At 42.1% G+C, this 21,006-nt stretch overlaps 1 protein-coding gene across 7 annotated transcripts; it reads right to left on the minus strand.

The window, feature by feature from the left end:
• Window positions 1-184: 184 nt before the first annotated feature.
• slc38a10 (solute carrier family 38 member 10) lies at window positions 185-19,479 on the minus strand. Of its 7 annotated transcripts, none has more exons than XM_069517884.1 (19): window positions 19,260-19,459; window positions 18,827-19,076; window positions 17,142-17,259; window positions 16,647-16,692; window positions 16,264-16,357; window positions 15,929-16,072; window positions 13,812-13,936; window positions 12,994-13,118; window positions 8,975-9,077; window positions 8,500-8,682; window positions 7,898-8,009; window positions 6,525-6,631; window positions 6,277-6,430; window positions 4,471-4,641; window positions 3,968-4,390; window positions 3,801-3,881; window positions 3,130-3,150; window positions 2,472-2,612; window positions 185-2,394 (listed from the first exon to the last, which is right to left on the minus strand). In XM_069517884.1, the coding sequence occupies exons 8-19, from the start codon at window positions 13,116-13,118 to the stop codon at window positions 1,139-1,141; spliced, it is 2,877 nt and encodes a 958-aa protein (XP_069373985.1). In that variant the 5' UTR covers window positions 13,812-13,936; window positions 15,929-16,072; window positions 16,264-16,357; window positions 16,647-16,692; window positions 17,142-17,259; window positions 18,827-19,076; window positions 19,260-19,459; the 3' UTR covers window positions 185-1,138. The 7 variants fall into 7 exon arrangements, with proteins under 7 accessions (XP_069373985.1, XP_069373982.1, XP_019938844.2 ...); XM_069517881.1 differs by having other exon boundaries at window positions 13,812-14,239; window positions 19,260-19,454; XM_020083285.2 differs by lacking the exon at window positions 13,812-13,936 and having other exon boundaries at window positions 19,260-19,479.
• Between the last annotated feature and the right edge of the window lie 1,527 nt (window positions 19,480-21,006).

The following is a 21,006-nucleotide window of genomic DNA, read 5'->3' on the forward strand; positions in this document are numbered from 1 at the left end:
CATGTTCAAGACACCAAAAATATATATTTTAATCCACCTTTATCCACCCCAGTTCATCCTTGGGTCCAAGTGAAAGCTTCATGACAGAACACATCATGCCTTCAGCCACTGGGTGTCGCTGTTGCGGGGGGTCAGGAAACTGCTTCCATCTGTCTATATTATGAACAAACACCCACAACCTCCATTGTATTTTAACCTTTATTCATTCATATCACCAAAATGTATAGAAATACAATGCACATAGAAAAATATTCAGAAAACAAAATAGCCTCTTGTACAAAGCAAAGGTGATGAGTGTTGAAGTGCTGAGTGATGGAGTCTTCAGAAAAATTGAAATATAAGAAACACTAACAAAAACAGTCCATGTTTCCTTACACCCTCCTGAACACAACCTACAAATAGTTTTATATTGAAATAAATGTACTGTACCATTTACAGTAAGAGGGGTCATGGAAAAGAAGACCACAAATATGAAGATACACCATCACTACTGCAGCATGTGGATAGGAAGGCACTAATAAATTTTAAAAAATGAGGAGACGGGGGAACATGGGAACTAATGATCCAGGTAGTCTAAATCAAGCTGCTTTATAGTAAGTTTATCAAAGAGTAAGGCTTCTCTGTTCAGCTCCATCATTGAGTTGAATGTGAAACAAGGACGTGAATCCACATTACATCCAATATGAAGGTTCAGAGACATAGAGATTTACAATATTTACATCTCAGAGTAACACACAACATGACCAGAACCTTTAGAAAAAGTCAACACAAACATACATTGTAGAGAAATGAAGTGAATAAAAAATAACAATTTTAAATGATTTGCATTCAAACAATAGATTTGCCTTGTCGAAACACTCCACATAATGGTATTTGCATAGTTTTATATACATTTTTCAACAAAGAATCTCCCACAAATCCCTGCCACAAGACAAAAATAAGTTAATATTTACATACACTTTGCTTTAATAAAGACGTATTCAAGAGCATTTCAAGAAAGACAAACTCTTTGTCCAAGAAGAGACAGAGAGAACATAAGGCATCGGTTGTCATGGTCCACTGTGTGAGGAGGTCCTGCAGGTATAACAACATGTGAACTCACTGTCTGACCACTAAATGAGAATCTGTGCGTCTGATGTTATTTCGCTCTCTCGTCCTCTGAGGCCTGTTTAATCTGCCGCGAGTGCACCATGGCCCCGGCCAGCAGCTGCTCCTCCAGGGCAGCGTGCAGGTTCGAGCCCCCCAGCTGCAGCAGGGGCTCCAGGCCAGGCACCCCCCTAGACGCCCCAGTGTCCTCCGGGGGCCCTCCAGCCTCTTTAGGTCCCACCGCCCTGCGCCTCCGCCTCAGATCCATCTCTCCCTGGTCCCTGACTTTCTCGTGGGAGCCCTGGGGGTGAGCCTCGGATTTGACAGCTCTGTCTTCTGCACCTTCTCTGGGGCTCGGCTGAGCTGCAACTTTCTCTTTGAGGTCTCGTCCTCCTTTCATCAAAGCTTCGCCGTCTTCTCTCTCAGGTCCCTGTACAGCAGCCTTTTCAGCCTCTTCTATGGCTGGCTTCAGCTGGGCCAGCCTCTCTCGAGCCTCCTCTGCCTCCTTTTCTTTCCTCATTCTCTCAAGTAATTCATTGTCTGCTTTCTGTATCTCGGCAGCTTTTTGCTGTTTCTCTCTTTCTGCTCTCTCTTTCTCTAGCTCCTGTTCTCTGGCCAGCTTATCTCTCCTCTCCCTGTCCAGTCGTTCATTTTCCACCCTTGCCTGCACTTCTTTCTCTATCCTTTCTTTCTCTAATCTTTCCTTCTCCAACTGCTGCTCTTTGACCAGCTTTTCTTTTTCCTCTCTTTCCAGTCGTTCTTTTTCCACCCTTGCCTGCACTTCTTTCTCTATCCTTTCACTCTCTGCTCTTTCCTTCTCTTTGACCAGCTTTTCTTTTTCCTCCCTTTCCAGTCGTTCTTTTTCCACCCTTGCCTGCACTTCTTTCTCTATCTGTTTAACATTTATCTGGTTTTCATTATCGAGGAGTTTTTCTTCGTCTTTAAGTTGAGCTGCAGGATCGTTTTTAATCACAGGTTGATGGTCATCAGATCTTTTCTTTCCCAGTGGCACTCCCCTCGCTCCCAGCTCGATCTGTTTCTGACCCTCTCCTCCAGGTGAAACGTGGGAATCCTCCTTGTAAGCAGCTGGGACGACTGCTTTAGGTGTCCCAGCCACAGCGACTTTATCCACAGCCTGAGCTTGATTCTGGACCACTCCACCCTGTGGAACTCCAGCTTCAGCTCCAGCTGCCTCCTTGGCAGGCTTCAGCTCTGGGACCGGTCCAGAGTCTTTGGGCTTTGCTGCTCCACCTTCCATCACCTCCAGGTGCTCCTGGAAGCCTTTCTCTGCCTCGCCCTCAGCAGCACCTTTAAAAAAAATGTAGTTTAAAACTCTTTGCCTTTTGTGGGCAATAATATCTAAATAAAAGAATGTGTATACGAACCAGCGGGTATTTTCTGGTGGATTTCCTTGTGTTGCTCTTCTATGACAGCCAGTAGTTTTTCTTGCTGATCTAGAAGTCTCTTATGTTGCTCTTGTTGCTCCTTAATCACCTGCAGTAGCACCGCATGGTCAAGCTGGCCCTCTGCACGGAGACACAAACGTTGAATTAAAACAAGACAACTCACAGACTGCTCTGAGAAATACGCACGGGTAAGGGAGTGAGAGGTTCAGTTAGGTTTATGTAGGGTCAGGTTCTATGTAAAGCTGCTTTCAGACATGCACTGAAGTCTGAATATTTTCATGAAGCTTTCCGGAGGACCTGTATGTGAGAATGTCCGAGTCAGTTGCTCCAGACATTTTCCGTAAAATGTTAATTTTATTTATAGTTTTAATTTAAAAAAACACACATCTCTAGATTAAAGTGCATAAACTGGAATGGGCAGCTGTAGACAAACATAATCTATGTTAAGAGGTGAGGTGAGTGGGTGGATTCTACACTGGTGCATTATTTAGTTAAATGATGAAAAACACAAATTACCATATGCACTGTATGAATGTGCAAATATATAGTAGAGAACAAGTGGCCTGATAGCTGAATAACAGGAAGTTTGAATGACAGGACACGTTAGGCAGACGATAAGGCAAGATGGAATTCATACCTGCAACCAACTTTTTTATCACTGTGATAGGAATCCAGCAGGGAAAGAAAGAAAGAAAAAAAGGAGGTAAAGATGGAGGAGGAGATAGAGGGCAAAAGTAAACAAAAGAAGAAGAGTCAACAAAAGCCAACAAAGACTGCTGAAAGTATCAAGAAGGGTCAAGAAGTGTTTTACGCTTTATGTTTGAAAGAACAGAATACAAAGATGATATCTCATAAGATAACACAAGCAAAGCGAAATGAGGAAGAGAGTGGCAGGGGTATAAACATTGAGCATTAAGCATTCAGCCGACCAGAGCAAAAAACGTTAAATTCTATTGTATGTTGGTCAGTGTTGATATCGTGGTGGTGGCTACAAACAACTCAATGTTTGGAATAATACTTTAAACTGTGGTGGGTCAGAGGAAGCCAGGTGAGTGGGCGGTCCTTCATATGTGGCCCAGGATGCATTTGCCTTCCCACTGTGTAAAGACTGAGGCAACATGCGCCTGAGATCACCTCTGAATGTAGTCTGAGTGATCAGATCCCAGGACACATTCACATTTGGGCAGCTGTAATTTAGATTACATCCAATCCAATCCAAAGAGAAATCATCTAATACCAAAGTTGCCATTCAGTTCAAGTGCTTAAGTCTGGATTTGTCTAATTTCCCCGGACATTGTCTTTTCTTACCCTCCATCTTTTCGTCCGCCGTGTCTTTACTGTCTGCAGCGGCATCTGCAGCAGGATGAGGTTCTCCTTCAAGAGGCTGAGCTGAGGATTCACCAAATGTCACAGAGTCAATCATGCATTTTTTCTAGATCTTTCCTTCCACCACAAAGTTGAGGACAAATACTCACATTTCCCTGCAGCATCTGAAACTTTGCCCACTTTTACCACCGCAGCTTGATTGGCTGCACCGACTGCATTCGCTGCCAGATCTTTCACAGAATCTAACTTCTCCCCTTCCTTTGGCAGGGGAACGTTCTGTTTCTTTCCTCCGTCTTCCTCTGGGTTCTCCAGCAGCTCATTGGACAAGACTTCACCTCCACCCAAATCCACCTCCTCTTTCCTCACAACATCCTCTGCAGGCTTTGGGTTCTCTACCTTGTCGTCTACCTTCCCAGGCTCCACCAAACCACGCTCTCCATCTCTTTTGGGTGCTTCATCTACTCCTCCTCCATCATTCTGTTTCTTGACCTCTTTTCTTGTGTCTATTTTGACCTCGTCATGAGGGATGGGTGGTTCGTGGCGATGGGCCTCTCCCTCTGGCACCGCAACACCTGAGCAATAAGAAAAAAATCCTCAGTGATTCTACAGAGAAAATCCAGTGAAGATTACTGTTTTGGTTCCGTTTCCTTACCAGCATCAGGTCGGTCCAACTGCACCTCCTCCCCCTTCTTCCCCTCAGGTAATTCCACTGGTCCTTTAATCTGGGGGGGCTCGGCCTGGTCCCTCGCCACAGGTTGGACCCCTGCTGCAGCTGGGAGGTCAGGCTTTTCAATTTCCACTGGCTTCTTGTTAGGAGGATTGTCTGCATGCAAACACACAGAACATAAGTCATTTTAATCATAGATTTATACAACTATAAAAGTGAATTCCTCTCATTAAGATATGTTTTCCTCTTGTTTAGTACCGCTCCTTGTAGTCTTTTTATTTGTCTTTGCTGTATTTTCTCACAACAGTCTGAAAAATATGAGACACATTACTGCGACTACATTAAGAAACCATAAATGTGACAGCTTATTTATTTTCGTATTTTCTCTGGTCTTAGAAAAGTAAAATGACACTATCTGAAATGTACTCTTTATTTTCCTGTACATTGGTGTTTATTGTACACATTAACTACCACCATTAAAAATAAATTTAACACCCAGGAATATCTTGCACAGATGGCACGCACTGGTCCACCAGGTGGCAGCAAACACTGCAGGTGGCAGGACGGACACACTAAGTTCAGTACAATAAAATGATTGAGGGAGAAGAGAGGAACAGGGGGATGCACTGAAACCGAAACAGACAGGAAACAGGTCTAAGCACATAAGTTTCACATGATGCAAATTTTAAAAAAATCACAAAGATGGAGCAAAGATGCGAATAAAGAACCAAGATGGAAGAAAAGGAAGTGAAACCGAGGCTACGTCCCCACTACTCTGGAGTTTATGAGCCCCTAAAACGGAGCCATTTGTAAACACTGCTGGCTCTGTTTTAGTTTGAAACCCGTGACCATGAAGTTCACACTCACAACCGCTTGTTGTCTTTTCAGTCATTATGTGACACATGACCTTCTTCCAGAAGAAAACTACCGCCATTAGCCCCGCCTTCCAGTGTAGAACGCAACAACTGCTTACATGCGTGGGAGACAAGCTATGTCCAGGGTGGGTGAGCGGTCACATGATACCCATTTCCAGACGTGTAAGTATGGATGTAGCATAAAGCCCTTCCTGTTTCACTCCGAAACTCAGATTTCCTTTACGGCTCATCTCCATTTGTTTCGTCCACCCCACTACCCTCCCCAAACCCATATAAACCTTCCCTTCACACAGCCAGAGCTCACAGGCATTTTATAGCTGCCACAGGAGATACGAGAGGAGACAAGGGTGGGGTGGGGGGGCTACACAATGTATTTTGGGGGAAGGGGGGTGGCAGCAGAAATGAACAGAGGCAGAGAGAAATTGCTGGAGTTTGAAGGGCATCACTCTTGCTCCATCAATGTCAAGCACACAGTGCTGCTCTCAGATATTATCAAGAGGTTATCTCTTCGCCCTGCCTGTCTGTCTATTACTCTGTCTGTCTCTATCTTTTGTTCTCAAACAGATAAAAGAAATCCTTTCTTTCACTGTGGCTTTGTGCTTTTGTTTTAGCGTCGCTGGCCCTTTGCTACCGGATCATATTCTCTTTATGTTGCTGTTTTAGTGTGTTGCATTCAGTCCACGACTTTGGAAATAAAAACAACAAAAAAAATCAAGACAACAAAACATTTCTCTTGTGGCGCTCGTGCTTTTTGCAAAAAATAATTACATGCTGTCCAATTTCAGACACTGCAAACAAGCCTGGCACCAGCCCGCTGAGGTAAATGTTTCCATGGCTCATTAGTAAACCACTTTCATCTACACTCCGTCAGGTAGAGAAGTGATTGCCAGATGTGAAGGCATGTCGTGATCTTTACCGTGCGGTTCATGGGGGTCCGGAAGTGGCTGGTTGTTCTTGACAGGAGCTCGAGGAGAAGGGGCCTGGACCTTGGTGCCAGGGCTGCTTGCCGAAATGGAGAGAGTGGTAAAGGTGCTGATCAGCAGGATGCCCAAACCCACACAAAGCACCAACTACAGGACAGAGAGAAGGAGAAGAAGCGCAGAATGTCAGTCAGCGAATAAACTTGGAAAATGACTACAGAAGTGCAAATTCAGAATATGTTACCTGAGCGATGAAGCTTTTCTTCTGGATTTTCCTGTAGATGAGAGCAGGGCATATGAAGCAGATGAGACTGCCCATGGTGGCTCCAGTCAGACCTAGAATGGTTTCCACTAAGACAAGAGAAAGATAAAAGTGGGGATTATCTTGTGGTCCTATGGAGCAGTGATTACCAGCCAGGGGTACTTGTACCCAAGGTGCTAGTTATGCAGTTGTCAGGGTACATGTATATCTACCGATAATAAATAAACACTCAACTACTGACCAAAACTAAATGGATAACTGGTGAAATGGTGATGATAGATGATTGATAGATGCAGCTCCTGCTCCAGTGTCAAGTTTATCCAATAGTAATGTTAGCATTAGGTTGGGGGCCACTGCTGTAGAGCTCACTAGGCAAAACATGGCACCAACACTTGGTCAGAGCTGAAACATTTTTGGTCCACGGAGAGCATTCTTCCATTTTTCATTATTATTTCTGCCACATAACCCAAAGCAATGCTCAACAGTCTCTGTCCTACATAACCAGCACCCGTCCATACCCCTGCAGGCCCCACATCCATGGAACCCTGCTCCTGGCAGCAGCCTCACCCCTGTAGACTGGGCTCGTTGGGCATGGGGCCTGGAAACCCATCGTTCATCTGGAGGACAGACACCATATTGTCTCCCTCTGATTTAGTGTCCATTCTCCCCAGGGTCCTTACCCCTCTTCTTCTCAGTCTATTAGTCTGATTAGACATACAAAGAGCCTTCAAAACCCTCTGTGTGTTTATGTCCGTGTATATATAATATACTGTATGTAGATGTGTGTGTGTGTGTGTGTGTGTGTGTGTGTTCCTAATCAAAAGTTCACCAAACAGCCACCATATAAAAGGATGAATAAAACATATACTCATGCTAACCTTTACATCTCCACCATTTTGGATTTTGTGAGAAGCACAGAGAGACTCAAAGAACCAGACCAAGAGACAGTGGTGGTGTGTACATGGGTTTTGTGAGTGTGTGTTTAAGTGTGTGTGAGAGAAAAAGAGAGAAAAAGAGGAAGAGAGAGAGTGTGGGAGAATAATAGCCCTATCTTCCCATCTGCCCGTCTAAAAGGAGATAAAAGTTAGGGCCCTGATTTAAGGACTGTGTTAGAGTGTGACAGTCACTGACTCGTAAAGTCACATTCACACATGTCGTAAAGCTCCACAGCTACTCCGCCCACATAAAGGAACACATGCACCTTAAAGACCTCCAGTCTGTGAGCTGCACACGTAGGAACACATATACAATTTTAATTCATTCAATCCAAGCCTGATTGTTCTCAAACACACACCCACACACACACACACACACACACACACACAAATACATACACAGACACACACAGGACATACCGTTTGGAATCAGAATGCCTCCCAGCATGGTACCAAACACGATGCAGAGGGTGATCATCTTGAAGCGCAGAGGGGGCATGTATCCCCCGGCAGCAAATGTCCCATCCTTCTGCTGTGAGACGGAAAGAGAAAAATAAGAGGGAGAAATGAAGGGAAGACAGAAAAAGAAAAACAGATTCTAGCAGTGAGTTCAAATTTTAGATTTTCAGATTAGATTTGTATTCCATTGGTTTCTTGATGATACAAACCACACAACTGCAGTGTATTATGCCAAAATACCCCCAGTATAGGCAAGAAATTCATCTAAATTAAATAAGGAATAGTACATACCACAAGATTTTAGTCTTAAGTCATCTTAAAGTCAGATGTGTTTATACGCCTACACTCACATCTGGATGTGATGAATATTCAATAGACGTCAGAGTTAAGATCCACAACAAGTGTCTCCAGAGGCCTCTGTTTACACAGTAACACATTTTTTGCCTTTATAACTGTCTAAATGCACTACAGAGAGGATGAGTGCCTGCTACTTCCAACGTACTGAGTTAAAGTGTTAAATAAAATAGATTATGACTTATTTATTAAAATGAAAACGAGCTGACCTGCTGTTCAAAAAGCATGGTGTTGATGGCCTGGCGACACGGTAAGATCATCATCGGGAATCCGACCGCCACGGACATCATGAATCCCACGCGGATCATTTCTGTCACCAGGTTGGAGGGGAAATTCATCAGCACGTTGCCTGCAATGTTTTCTGTGAAGCTGACGTAGCCAAAGAACCCCACCTGGTTCAGAGGGAAGCGGGGGAACAAAGCAAAAGGTTGGAAGGAATGAACATGTCAGAATTTTCCTAAAAAATGTCTAAATAAGACTGTGTGCACATGCAGAAGACAGCCGCTGTGCTGTCTCATGGAAACACCACAACATTTTTAAAAATCGTTTAGTAAACGGTCACTGTGACTTGAAGATGTCTGAAAAAGAGCAGACGTAATATCACAAAGGTCACAAGGTTTCCATGCGACAGCACCAACAGAGACAAATGTGACCGGTGTGAATGGCGGTGGCATCTCCACTCACGGTGATGTAGAAGATGGTGACTACATTGAGGGCGGAGGTGAAGATGGTGCTCATGCGTTTGACGGACGGCTCGTCCAGGCTGTCGTAGGTCGGCAGCACCTGCCTGTGAGAGACAAGCAGCCTAGAAGCATGCTCTATATGACGCATTACACATCAACAGTCATTGTGTGCATTCATGTGTTGTCGGAATTATCAGACACGTTTTTAGCAACTTTATCATATCGTCTGGAGGAAAGGGCAGGGAAAGTTGTTGTAACATGATTCGACAGAGTTGTGCTTCTTCTGTTCAAACAGCTGCTCAGTCATGGTCTACATAGCTAGTTACTTAAAATCTGGTGCAGGAAACTGCTCTGTAGATTTTCTTTAATGAGCGGCCATATGGGGGCCCATTTGTGCCACTCAATAATCAAATGATGCATCACTGTCCTCGTGTCCTTGTCAGCATCCTAAGACAAGTGATTTCTTTATGCTGTCTTTTAGCCCATTAGAGTTTTAACAATGTAAGGCAGTCATCAGTAACATTAAATTAAAATCTGTATTGTTGACTAAGCTGCTGTCAGATCGGATTCAGTAATCACACATGTTGATGAGGATATCTACAACTTGTATGAGTTTGCACTAAAATATTGGGGGTTTCAAAGAGAAACATGTAAAAAAAGAAAGTAAGTGTAACTTGGACAATTGTTATTTAAAAAAAATTAACAATGGCTTCAGGTGGCATCAACTCCTTCTTTATATCTGTGGATGGGACATGGACCAAACTAAAAATTCAAAGGATTTGTCAAATAAACTTTTCCAAAAAGATTATTTCTGCCATTTCAGGCAGTTATCTCATACTGATATTTGTTTAGATTCTCATTTTAAATCTAAAAATGGGGTGAAAACGTCATGATGGACCATTGACTCGTTATTGGTCGAGCAGATTCTGTCTCCAAATGTGCAAGATGGCAACGCTTGTCGATTTTCAAATTCAAAGTGTCAGTAGGTGGAAGTAATGTCGTGGGATTGGGGGGGATTAGTTAGAAGTGTAGATGTGTGTGTGTGTGTGACCCAGAATAGGTGACAGAAGTGAAAGTAGGCTGAGGTTGAACCTGAGACGTGTCTTTCTCTCTCTGTCATATTTTCTTCTGTGCTGGAAGAGTGTGGCCAATGTGAAGGCAACCGTCGGCACTGTAACGTTGGGACAGTAACCAGTGAATTTACAGGCTTTATATATAACGCCGAAAGGCTGGCAGGTTTTAGAGCATTATAAACTTTCCTGGCAGACTCTTAGCGCTCACCTTCTCTCTTTCTTTCTCACTTTCTTATTTACAAGTGAAAGGGAGAAACAGAGAGGAGACATGAGAAAGAGAGAGAGAGAGAAAGAGGGAGAGAGAAAGAGGGGAAGAAACCATAACTTTTTCTGCCCCCCGTTCGGTTTTGCCTGTCTCTCTTTCACACACTCTGGTTTTATGAGCAAGCACCGCCCCGTGGTGCTATTCCTTGATGCTTGTTTAATCCGCAAACCAGTAAATCTCGGAGCCAAGGTTAAATAAAACACCATATTGTAAGCAGGGAGCAAAAGCATCTAATGGTCACCCAATAGTCGCGACTCCGAGGCTAATGTGTTTTTATTTGCTTTACCGCTGCCCTTTAAATGGAGAAAATATGACAGAGAAGCTCTTTAAAGTGAATACAAGTGTGTGTGTGTGTGTGTGTGTGTGTGTAGAGAGGGCTGGAGTGTGTGTGTGTGTGTGTAGCTAGTATCATTAACTTGGAGTTGAAAGCATGCTGACAGTAGCATCACAGAGGGACATTTTCACCACACATGTTTTTCTTATGTCCCCTCTATTATGAGCTAACTGCTCCGCGCAATTCAAAACGTGCAGCCAAAAAACAACAGGGCCAGCTCCCATTCCGTCATAATGTTGATGTTAAGTAATGTTTTAACTGAAAGTAAACACATTTCATGAATGTAATAAAAATCCAATGTGCTGAGAGCTGTTTAATCAGCCTGTGAATACATCAGTGTGTGTCTGAAAGATGGCGGCAGTCCAATGTGTTGATTAGTGGTTTGGCTTGAGCTGCCTGCCGCCTGATGGAGCGCTCGCCTCGCTCGGCCTGACCACAGGCCAAGAAATCACCCTGCCAAATATCACTCAGCAGCACTAGTGGTAACCAGCACACAACACACACATACATAAACACACACAAGTGCACACTTTCTTCCTCCTCTAACACGCACACACCTCACTTAGTAATGAACACGTCTGACATACCATAATGTTATGTTGGCTTTGTGCATTTACATTAATTAAAGTCTTGTTTCAGTCTCGAGTCTTCGGTCGCCCACTCCTGCCACTTACCTCACTCACTCTCACACAAACAAACACATACACCACCTCTACCACCACCCAAACATCTGGGCCCTGATGACCTCACCAAAACACTTCCTACAACCTTCCCCTGCGCTGCATTCAAATCCAAGACAAGTTGTTGTACACACGGACTCTGCAATCCCAGAGCAAGCACCAAAGAGGACAGACAAGAGAAGCAGTGATGAAACATGCAGACGAATGAAGGTGGAGAAATAAATGAATGATGAAGATTCAGCTCCTGAGCGGCTGATGCTCAGGAGGAAGAGTGGGTTGTCCACTAATGAGAAAGTTGATGGTTTGAACCCCAGCTCCTCCTCTCTGCATGTCTTAGTGTAAAGACACTGAACCTAAAATATTATCCTGATGCATTGTCATTTCTGCGCCTACATGATCAGGTTGGAGCAGCCATACTGCCGTGTCTCAGGGGCTCTTCTTGAGAGTTGGGGTCTGCCTATTTTCTCCACAAATAGTGCTCAGTTCACAGCAAAACAGACAGTGACAATGATCTTTCACCACAGTTTCAATATCCAACATGTCACAAACATAAATATTTGCAACACTTCCTGTACCTGTTTCTAAGTAAAAGCACTAACGTTTTTGAATCCATTCATTTGTTTTGACAAGATTTTTATTGTTATTATTGCAGGAACAGAGGATGCATGGCTTCATAGCGTAGAGTCCTGGAATTTAGTTGAGGACATAGGCCAACTTCTATTCAAGGAAATACAAATATAGTCATACCAGAAACCCCACAACAGACGCAAGCAGGAAGCAGCAGATCAGAAATGCTGCACACATACCGAGTGTGGCACGGGCTTACTGTGTTTGTGTTCGAGAAACGCTGACTTTAGAGCACTTTGGTCTTCAAGACCAGAAAAGCTCTGTATTAGAGAAGTCTGTTTTTGTTAAACGATGAGAAAAGACACGTAGTAGTGTTATCTCTGCTGTCACTGTGGGGTCTGCATCCATGTGTGTAGTGTTTACTTTATAGTAATCTCAGCCCACTGTATATTTTGCAAATTTTAATGTTTCAAATTGGAACAGCTGATGAAAAAACTAATGTACCAGTCTATATGTAAGCATTTTATACATTTTCGGGAATAATGTTCTTGCAGCAAATTCCACTTGATAACTGAATGGCACCGTTTACCAACATCGATTGGTTTTTCTATAACTGCTAGATCGGCTTTTACTCTCATCACATCAGATAAAATCAAAAGCAGCAGCATGGACAAGCACTTGACATCCCAGGTTAATTCTCGAGAGCTCAGAGCAAACGATGAAGCAGAAACAGATGAGCTGATTGTGAGAAGCACATTAGTAAAATAAGCAGCCTCCCTCAACCACGAGACACCCCTTACCCAGCCACCTCATTTCCACCACAAATCTGTGAGTCTCTATACATGGCAAACTCATGCCAAACTCTCCACTGTAAACAATATGAGCAGAACTGCACTAATTGTGACATTAGATCAGTTACTTCATGCACAAATTAAAGATTCAATTCACTTTGTTGCTGAGCGGAAAAGCCCATATTTAGGACTACTATCTACTACTATTCTGAGTCAATGAGCTTTCAGCTAAAGATTTTTATAGTCTGATTTGACATTAGTTTTATTACATGGTCCCTGTGCGGGTGGAGGGGGCGGGAGGAGTACTTACGACTGACAGGCGAAGGCCATCCCACAGATTGGGAGGCAGCGAAACACACCCTCCCAGCGCACCACATTGACCTGACTTAGCCACCAGCCGCTGAGCAGCCCGTGTTTGAACGAGGACACCACCATCTGAGGGGAAGGAGGTGGGGGTGGGGGTTACAGCCCGAACCAAATGAAGACAAGAGGGGGAGAGCATGAGGAAGAGGTGGCGGGCTGCACCCATGCTGACGGGTAACACACAGGTAATAAAAGTAATGGAACAAGGAGAGAAAAACAAAACTAAGAGAAGTAAAGGAATGTGACAGGAAATCCCATACTGAACAGAAAACCTGTATGTGATGAAGATGATGAATAACGATGAAATTGTACATTTGAACCAAAAAAAGGTAGGTATTCTATACAAAACTACACCACAGGTTTTCAATCAGCATGCGTTTCCTACATCTTGCTCCTTTAATTACCTGAGAAAGTCCCAAAGGACGGCAGAACACTCCATAACCCTCCAGCCTTCCACACCCAGGCTGCTCATCCTGGGTGTGGAGCAGTGGTGGGAACCCCACAAAGATAAAACTTCCTCTGCCTTATTACTACTGCCACCAAACAGACACACACATACACACAGACACACTCTGAGCTGAAATGGCTCAGACCAAACCCGAATTAATGGTGAAAAATGAAGGATGATTGATAAAGCGTGGGCGGAAGGTTCAGGTAGGTCAGAGGGGAATTTAAGGAGCATAAAGTTGCAAGGTACATATTGCCCCCCCACCCACTGCCCTAACAGTGGTGTTATTCTGGGGGTGGTTACCATGGTTTACTTACGGGTGACAGCAGAAGGTTGTGGCGATAATGGGCAGGCACTGAATGACGCCCTTGAAGCGCCACAGGTGAACCCGCTCCACCCAGGAGCCCGAGATTATGCCGTAGCGAAGAGATGACAACACTATCTATAGCACCAGCAGCAGGAACAGAAGCAGGACAGAGGGGAGCAAACACAGGGTGTAGAGGAAGAGGAGGTAGTAAAGGGGTGTGAGGAAGAGCAGGCGGGAAAATAGAGGAAGATAAAGTAGTGCATGAGCAGAAGGGACAGGGAGAGAGAGAGATGAAGGGTAGGATGAAAAGGAGGGAGGAAAGGAGATACATCACTGTTAGAGGGTCAGGGGTCTGGACTGGGCCAGGCTGGACCATGCCTGGGTCTAAAGCCAGACACACACCACACCACCGCTCCATGTAATCGCCATGCTATGGAACTAAAGGTCATATCACAACATTACACTTTAAACAGCAGTTTGACGTCTGTGGAAGCAACACTACAGGTCAGTAGAACAGAATCACATACACAAAGTATGTGTGTGCACATTTAAAGAGTAAATGAGCTGAATCACATGAGGCAGAAAAGTGTTGCAACAAACCAAATCTATCCGCTCTGACATTTTAAATCAAATATCTTTATGCTTCAGAGTCCAGGTATGAGAATCGGTACTGGGAAGGGAAAAATGGTATCGGAACATCTCTAGTTTAGACTTTAGACCCCAGTTCACACCATGACAGTGTGCACAGTGGTAAGAAATATTTGCGTTTAATCATATTTAAAAAATGTTTTTCAATAATAAAAAACCTGTATGGTTTACAGTCCTCTATGCAACTCCACAAACCTGAATCTTATTTCATCAATTCCAGAAGGAATTAGGGCTTTTATTAACCTCAAACATTTTTCAACTGCCATAGTGTTTTTGGGGATGAATTCTGATTGGCTGCGGCAGCAAGGTATGTACAAGCAGAAATATATAAGACCAAGTAGAACAAGGTTTTATTTTGCATCAAATGAGCAAGAAGAGAAAGATAAGTCCCTTAAGATGCAAAGGTTTGTGATTTAGTGGAATTGACCATCTGGCCACCATTTACTTTGCACTTACAGAGCTTAAAATGTCTCTGCTGGCCAATTTCCAAGTGGTGTCTCATTCCCATGGGGAGAGGCTTTGTTTAAACCTACAATAAAGAGCCATGCCGCAATTGTTTTCTGCCTGATGTGATTTAGTGTAAATTTGCTCTTTTAAAAAAGAGGAGCAAGACAATTTTGTCGGTGAGGAAGATGTACTTTACGGTGGAGCGGATAAGAGATCAACACAATACAACATGACATCAATATGACCAGTATTGAGAAAATCAAAAATGTTTCATGTTAAGCAGAAGATTAGGTCAATGAGCCACTAGGGTTATACAGGAGAAACCTGTTAAAGTCAGTAATATTCATATGTACTACAGTAACATTACAGTCACTCATCTCCTGCACACAAAATACATGAACAAAATGTCTATTAGCATTTTACATTATCAATAAAGTAAATACTAGGGCTGGGTGATAAAACAGTATCAATAATGTTTGCGATATAATTTTATCTAAAGCAATATTAAAGATCTGATATATACATATAGCACAAAGAGGGGGAATAAAAACTAAATAATAATGTGTGATTTAAAATGGTAATTATTGATATTTTTTCTTGATTTTTGGTCACATCACACAGGCCTGGTAAATTCTCAAAATGCTGAGAGAAAAACTGTCCTCCATTTCTGTGGTAGATTGGTTTGATCCATATTTCAATCCACCATAATTACATTTTATTGATACATTTTCTCAATGCACCTAAATTTGAAAACTTTTTATCACTGCTGACCACTTTTTAACTGTAGCCAGACTCAATTAAACAAACACACGTCATCTTTCAATGCAGCACAACATCCTAGTGCTTCATTATACTGTGAACGGTGCTGCGCTCCATCGCAAACTCAAGGAGCTTTTCATCTTCTCCCAAGGACAGTTCTACCTCATGCATTTTGATTGTTAGGCTTTGGAAGCACAGCCAAAACGTGTTTCCTCTGCAGTCTATTCAGATGCACTGTGCAGACTGTCGCTGTCTGTGTGATGGTGCGCTCACCGTGAACATGAAGAGGGTGTAGAACATGAGAGCCATCGCAGAGAAGGACTGGATGGAGGACATCATGTTCCTCTGCAGACTCAGCGGGAGCACGATGAAGAGAGACACGGCGATCAGCAGCAGCACACGAAAACTGCCCGTCACCTTTAAAGGATAGTGTAACACCACGATACAATATTATTGTCCTTTTGTTTGCTTGTTGCTTCGAACATTTCTTAAAGTATTTTGACTAAGAAGTGGAGGAGGCAATGGAGATAAAAATGTATACTTTGATTAATGAGAGATGCGAAATATTCAAAGATTGTCATTTAGATATACAAGTCATAATCTCAAACCTGTAAACCCAAAAGCTGAGCGAAGAAATTTGAGCCCAAATCAGCGATGACGACATAGAAGGCAATGCAGGTCCCCAACATCAACCCAATCATACTGCAGGGACAGGGAGAGAGGAGACACACACACAGGTGGGATCTCAAATGTTATATGTGTCCATCATATTGAAAACATAGATATTATATCTTATCTTTACAACTTTATATATTTGCCATGTTTACTTGTTTACTTGCTGTGTTTACTCTAAAAACAAAGGCTTTTCTAAATTAACCCCCTTAAATGTCCCAATGTTTAAGTTCTTTAACAATTACTTGCATGAAAGGAAGTCATCATATTCACTTGAACTACAGCAGAATGTGTATTGAGGATAAATAATGAGACTTGCCTCGTCTCCACCAATGTTTTTCCTGGTTTCCCGTAAGCGTGGAAGGCTGCAGAGAAAGACAGTGATGTCAGTGTGAACAACATGAAGCAAAGCAGATGGCAGTGTCCTAAAATAGCCTCTTTTGATAAAAACAAAATAACATACCTACACTTATCTTCTATTCCCAACACACATCCTGTTTTTCTGTGTGCAGGCACTTGAAGTTGTAATCTTCACATTTCTTGTTTATTAATACTGTGGGCAGCGAGGCAGTTTTCTGTGCATGAAGTTTAAGTTTCTGTAGCTGACACAATTGTATCTGTCTTGTTTATTGCTGCGACCAACGTCTTCCTCTTTTTTAAACAAGCAGCCAACCAATATGCAAAATACATCACTTTACTGGATGTCTTCCCAAAAACTGGCACTGACAACAGTAAAAGTGGTGAATACAAGCCTATTCATGAACTGTATATAGACTACTAAATAAAAATGTCAATAATAACAACTTGAACTCACCCAATCCTGCATACGTCCTTCGTTTGGTGTTACTAGCCGTGTGAACCAGGAACATGCAGGACTGGTGGGTCATCCAGGAGCAGGAGAACAACAGTATTGTTCCCAGCACTATCCCACACTGTGAAAGAGGAGAGTTATCATATGCCGCATTTTATAAATACTTTTAAATAAATCAGTTCTTCTTACTGAATCATAAAACGTCAAATAACCTCTTGTAGTTAAGTTATACAAATGTCCCTGTGGAAGCTAAGTAACCTTAATGACCTGGCAAACAATTAAAATCGCATCTTATTTATTCTGACTTAATTTAGTCTTCAACACTTCCTAGGAGGAAACTTTTTTACATATTATAATTAAAACCAAATATCAAATGAACACACACCTTGTTAAAACCTTCTTAAATTTCACTTATACTAAAAAGCCTTTCCAGATTTAATCTGAGTTGTTTATTTTTAGTATTTCATTTATACTGGTAAAAAGTACCTCAGAACTTTTTTGATTTTATCTGAATGTTTTAATTCTGTGTTTGTATTCCATTTGTTGTTTTGCTTATTGTGAAGCACTTTATAACCGTGCTTTGAAATTAGCTATTAATAATGTTTATTATTATTATCATTACATTATGATTCAAAAGAGGAATGAACAAGTTATGCAGGATCTACAGAACATTTATTCAGCCAACAAAGTAAAGCAAATCAGATTAATCCACGACAGGAAGAGAATAATTAACTTCCAGAGAGTGTTTGATAAAACATTAACTGAGAGCTGTGTGACAGTATTGCAAGGCTATGCTTAATTTAGCTAATATCCAATGTCTTTCTCAGTAGAAAAGGAATTACTATAAGACTGGTGTTGTGCCATCTTATTCTTGTGACTAGCACAAGATGTGAGTACAACAACTTGATGGTGATTGATGATGTGAGACTCACTGACACTAATTCTCAAAATGACACACAAACAAATGAAGACTTTTATTTAACTTTATTGTTAAAAAGTTACTGTATTCCTAAAGTCTGTTGTCATTATTGCTAATTTGCTATGGTTTTAATTTTTAGTTTTTGATTTGTTTTAGAGAGGTGGTGTGTTAACTTTATTTGTTTCTACCATTTGTTTCTAGCACTTTCACATCGATGTGGTTAAAGTAGACAAGAGAGAACCCTTCCTGTAAAACAAACACACTAACCTCAACTACAACTGACTCTACAGAATACTAGTTTAGAATACATTGTCAACCTGAAACCTATCAGTCCCTGTGGTTCAGATTTGCACAATTTGATGCGGATCAAGTGGTTTCATGAGGGGACGGTTGGGCTTTGGCGGAAACATGCACTTTACTCTACATGTCATTCTGACCCAAGCACTGTACTAAAGTTGTTTAAGGTATCTGTGTTAAGTGTTAACTTTCTTTACAGTTCACCGTGCTACATTTTAAAGAGGAAATGTGGCTATTACTATTTTAAGACATTTTATTTAACAGTTCATAACTTTTAATATTTACATTTTTACAAGTTTAAGTTATTTTCACCTTGATTAACGACAGATTTAAGTTCCAGCTCTCTTTAAACTTCTGATGTAGTGAAACTTAAACTGCGGCGCGACTTCGACTGAAGTGAATAACCCGGACCCAAATGAAGGGGTCGTGTTTCCCGGGAGGCATTTGGCCGCAGCACCTGCAGGTGACCCACCTGTTTGAAGCAGAAGGGCATGGTGAGCACACTCACTCCCACGATGCTGTTCACCACGTTCATGATGAGACCCGAGTTGGACGCCGTCATTGTCCACCTCTTCGTCACTGACCCTCTCTCGGTAAGAACAACTCGAAACAGTCCAGCAAACCCAGCAGCACACGGGGGTTAAGTGTCGCCGTCTAATCTCTGGCGGGCTGGGACTAAATCCCGGGTGTGTTTTCTCTGACTCGACCAATGACGTGGCGCTCTGAGGGGAAAAAGACACAGACATCACACATTGACTCACTTTCAGCTTTTCTTCGTTAAGTAGCACAAGCACAAACAAAACCTCAACACAAAACGAACAAACACGAGAATCGCCAGACTGTGAACACGGTAACATTTAGCTAGCGGGCTAACTTTAAGCGTTTGTAGTTTCTAACTAACTCACCTCTCTCTGACAACTCTGCGCCGCCCGCCTCCGAGTCTGATTTCACGTAATCATCGATGCTTCCTTCATATTAAACGGTTATTTATCTCCGGAATGCTCCGTCTTGTTTAGTGTAGTTAAACCACAGGTTGAAGGAAACTCTGCGAGACGATGATAACAAATCCAACCTGGCTGTTTTTCTCAACGCGTATCCAGGAAGTAAGGGTTGTAGTCGAGGAGGAGACAGAAGACGAACCCGCCTGTCGAGTAATACTGCTGAAATACTTTGGCGCCCGCTAGTGGTCACAGAGTTTTACTGCTGTTGGATAAACCTCTAGGTCAGTTTTTAACTGATATAATGTCAATATTCATATATTAATATACTATATGTGAAATCATAGAAAATACCTAAATTAAAAGGGAAATGAGAGACTTAAATGTTGATCTAGAATTTCATATCTATAAGAAATCAGCTTTGTTTGCCATGTTTGAGTACACTTACCTTACATTTGATTTAGCTGAGGCTTTTTAGCAAGGTTTAACCATGTCCACATACAGGGATTTGACTCTTGTTTAGTTCAGGCTACCACAAACTGGCAACATAAGCTTTGACCACTATGTGCAATAGAGAGAAACTGTACAAGACAGTGGTGCAACGGGAGACGAGGTGTGTGAGGGTGGACGAGAAACATTTAACTACTAATGCTGACCAGAGGACAATAGTGCAAAGATGCTCAAACAGATTTGGATCGATAACATACAAGTTACTTATATTAGGTATGTGAATTTATGTTGACTTATGTTAAACCAACGCAAAACATGACTTCCATTGGTAGAAACTACATTTATGTAAAAACTATTTTATGTATATACTTAATCTGCATTTATATATTTTTTTTTTGTGTTGCTTTTCTATACTTCTGTACCCCTGTATTAAATATAAATAATAAGATAATCATTATTATTTCTTACTTCACTGCAGTTATTTGACAGTTCTAGTTACTTGTTTCTTTTAAAATTAAGATTTTACAAAAGCCTGTAAGATTTAACCACCAATTCACAAGCTTGCATCTGCATCAGTTGTTAATAAGTTAAGAAAAGTTCCACCAAAGAGTAAGTTTAAACTTCTCCGACACTTTCATTTAAACTTAGAGGTTAAAAACTTGCAATAAATCAATTTTTGGGAGCATCTACATTAATCTTTCCTTCACCATTAATAATCTCATGACCCATCAAACTTGTCTTGTGACTATTTTGGACAAGGTCAGACTCCTCGGTTTGGAACCCCCGCGCTAAACTACAGTGAGTGCGTATAAAAAGTTTTAAATGAGCTTCCACTCGAACAAGAGTATTTACAATCTCATCATGCAAGAATGATACAGTATGTCAGTAACACTCGTTTTAATGGGTTCTGATACTTTTGCTTCTTGAAATATGTTTTATTCACAACATTCCTTTTGCTGAAGACATATTTAGAACGTTGGACTTGAACCTAAAATGGAGCATTTTTAAGTTCCTGTATTGCCACTTCTGTAACTTTGTCTTCCACCGCTGGTGTGCTGTGTAATGATAACAACACCAGTAGACACGTATGAAAGCTGTTTTTCCAGATGCCTCAGACATTCCCTTCCGGAAAGGGAAACGGGCAACAGGGGGGATGTGAGGGCTAAAGGTGCGAGGAGGAAGACTAAAAGAGAACAGGCCGGTCGGGGGAGCACCTGAAGCTCTGCTGCGTGGCACGGTTTATTTCCATCACCCGGTGCCCTCT

The sequence above is a fragment of the Paralichthys olivaceus genome, chromosome 21 (genome assembly GCF_024713975.1).
Source record: "Paralichthys olivaceus isolate ysfri-2021 chromosome 21, ASM2471397v2, whole genome shotgun sequence".
In the NCBI taxonomy this organism is placed as follows: domain Eukaryota; kingdom Metazoa; phylum Chordata; class Actinopteri; order Pleuronectiformes; family Paralichthyidae; genus Paralichthys; species Paralichthys olivaceus.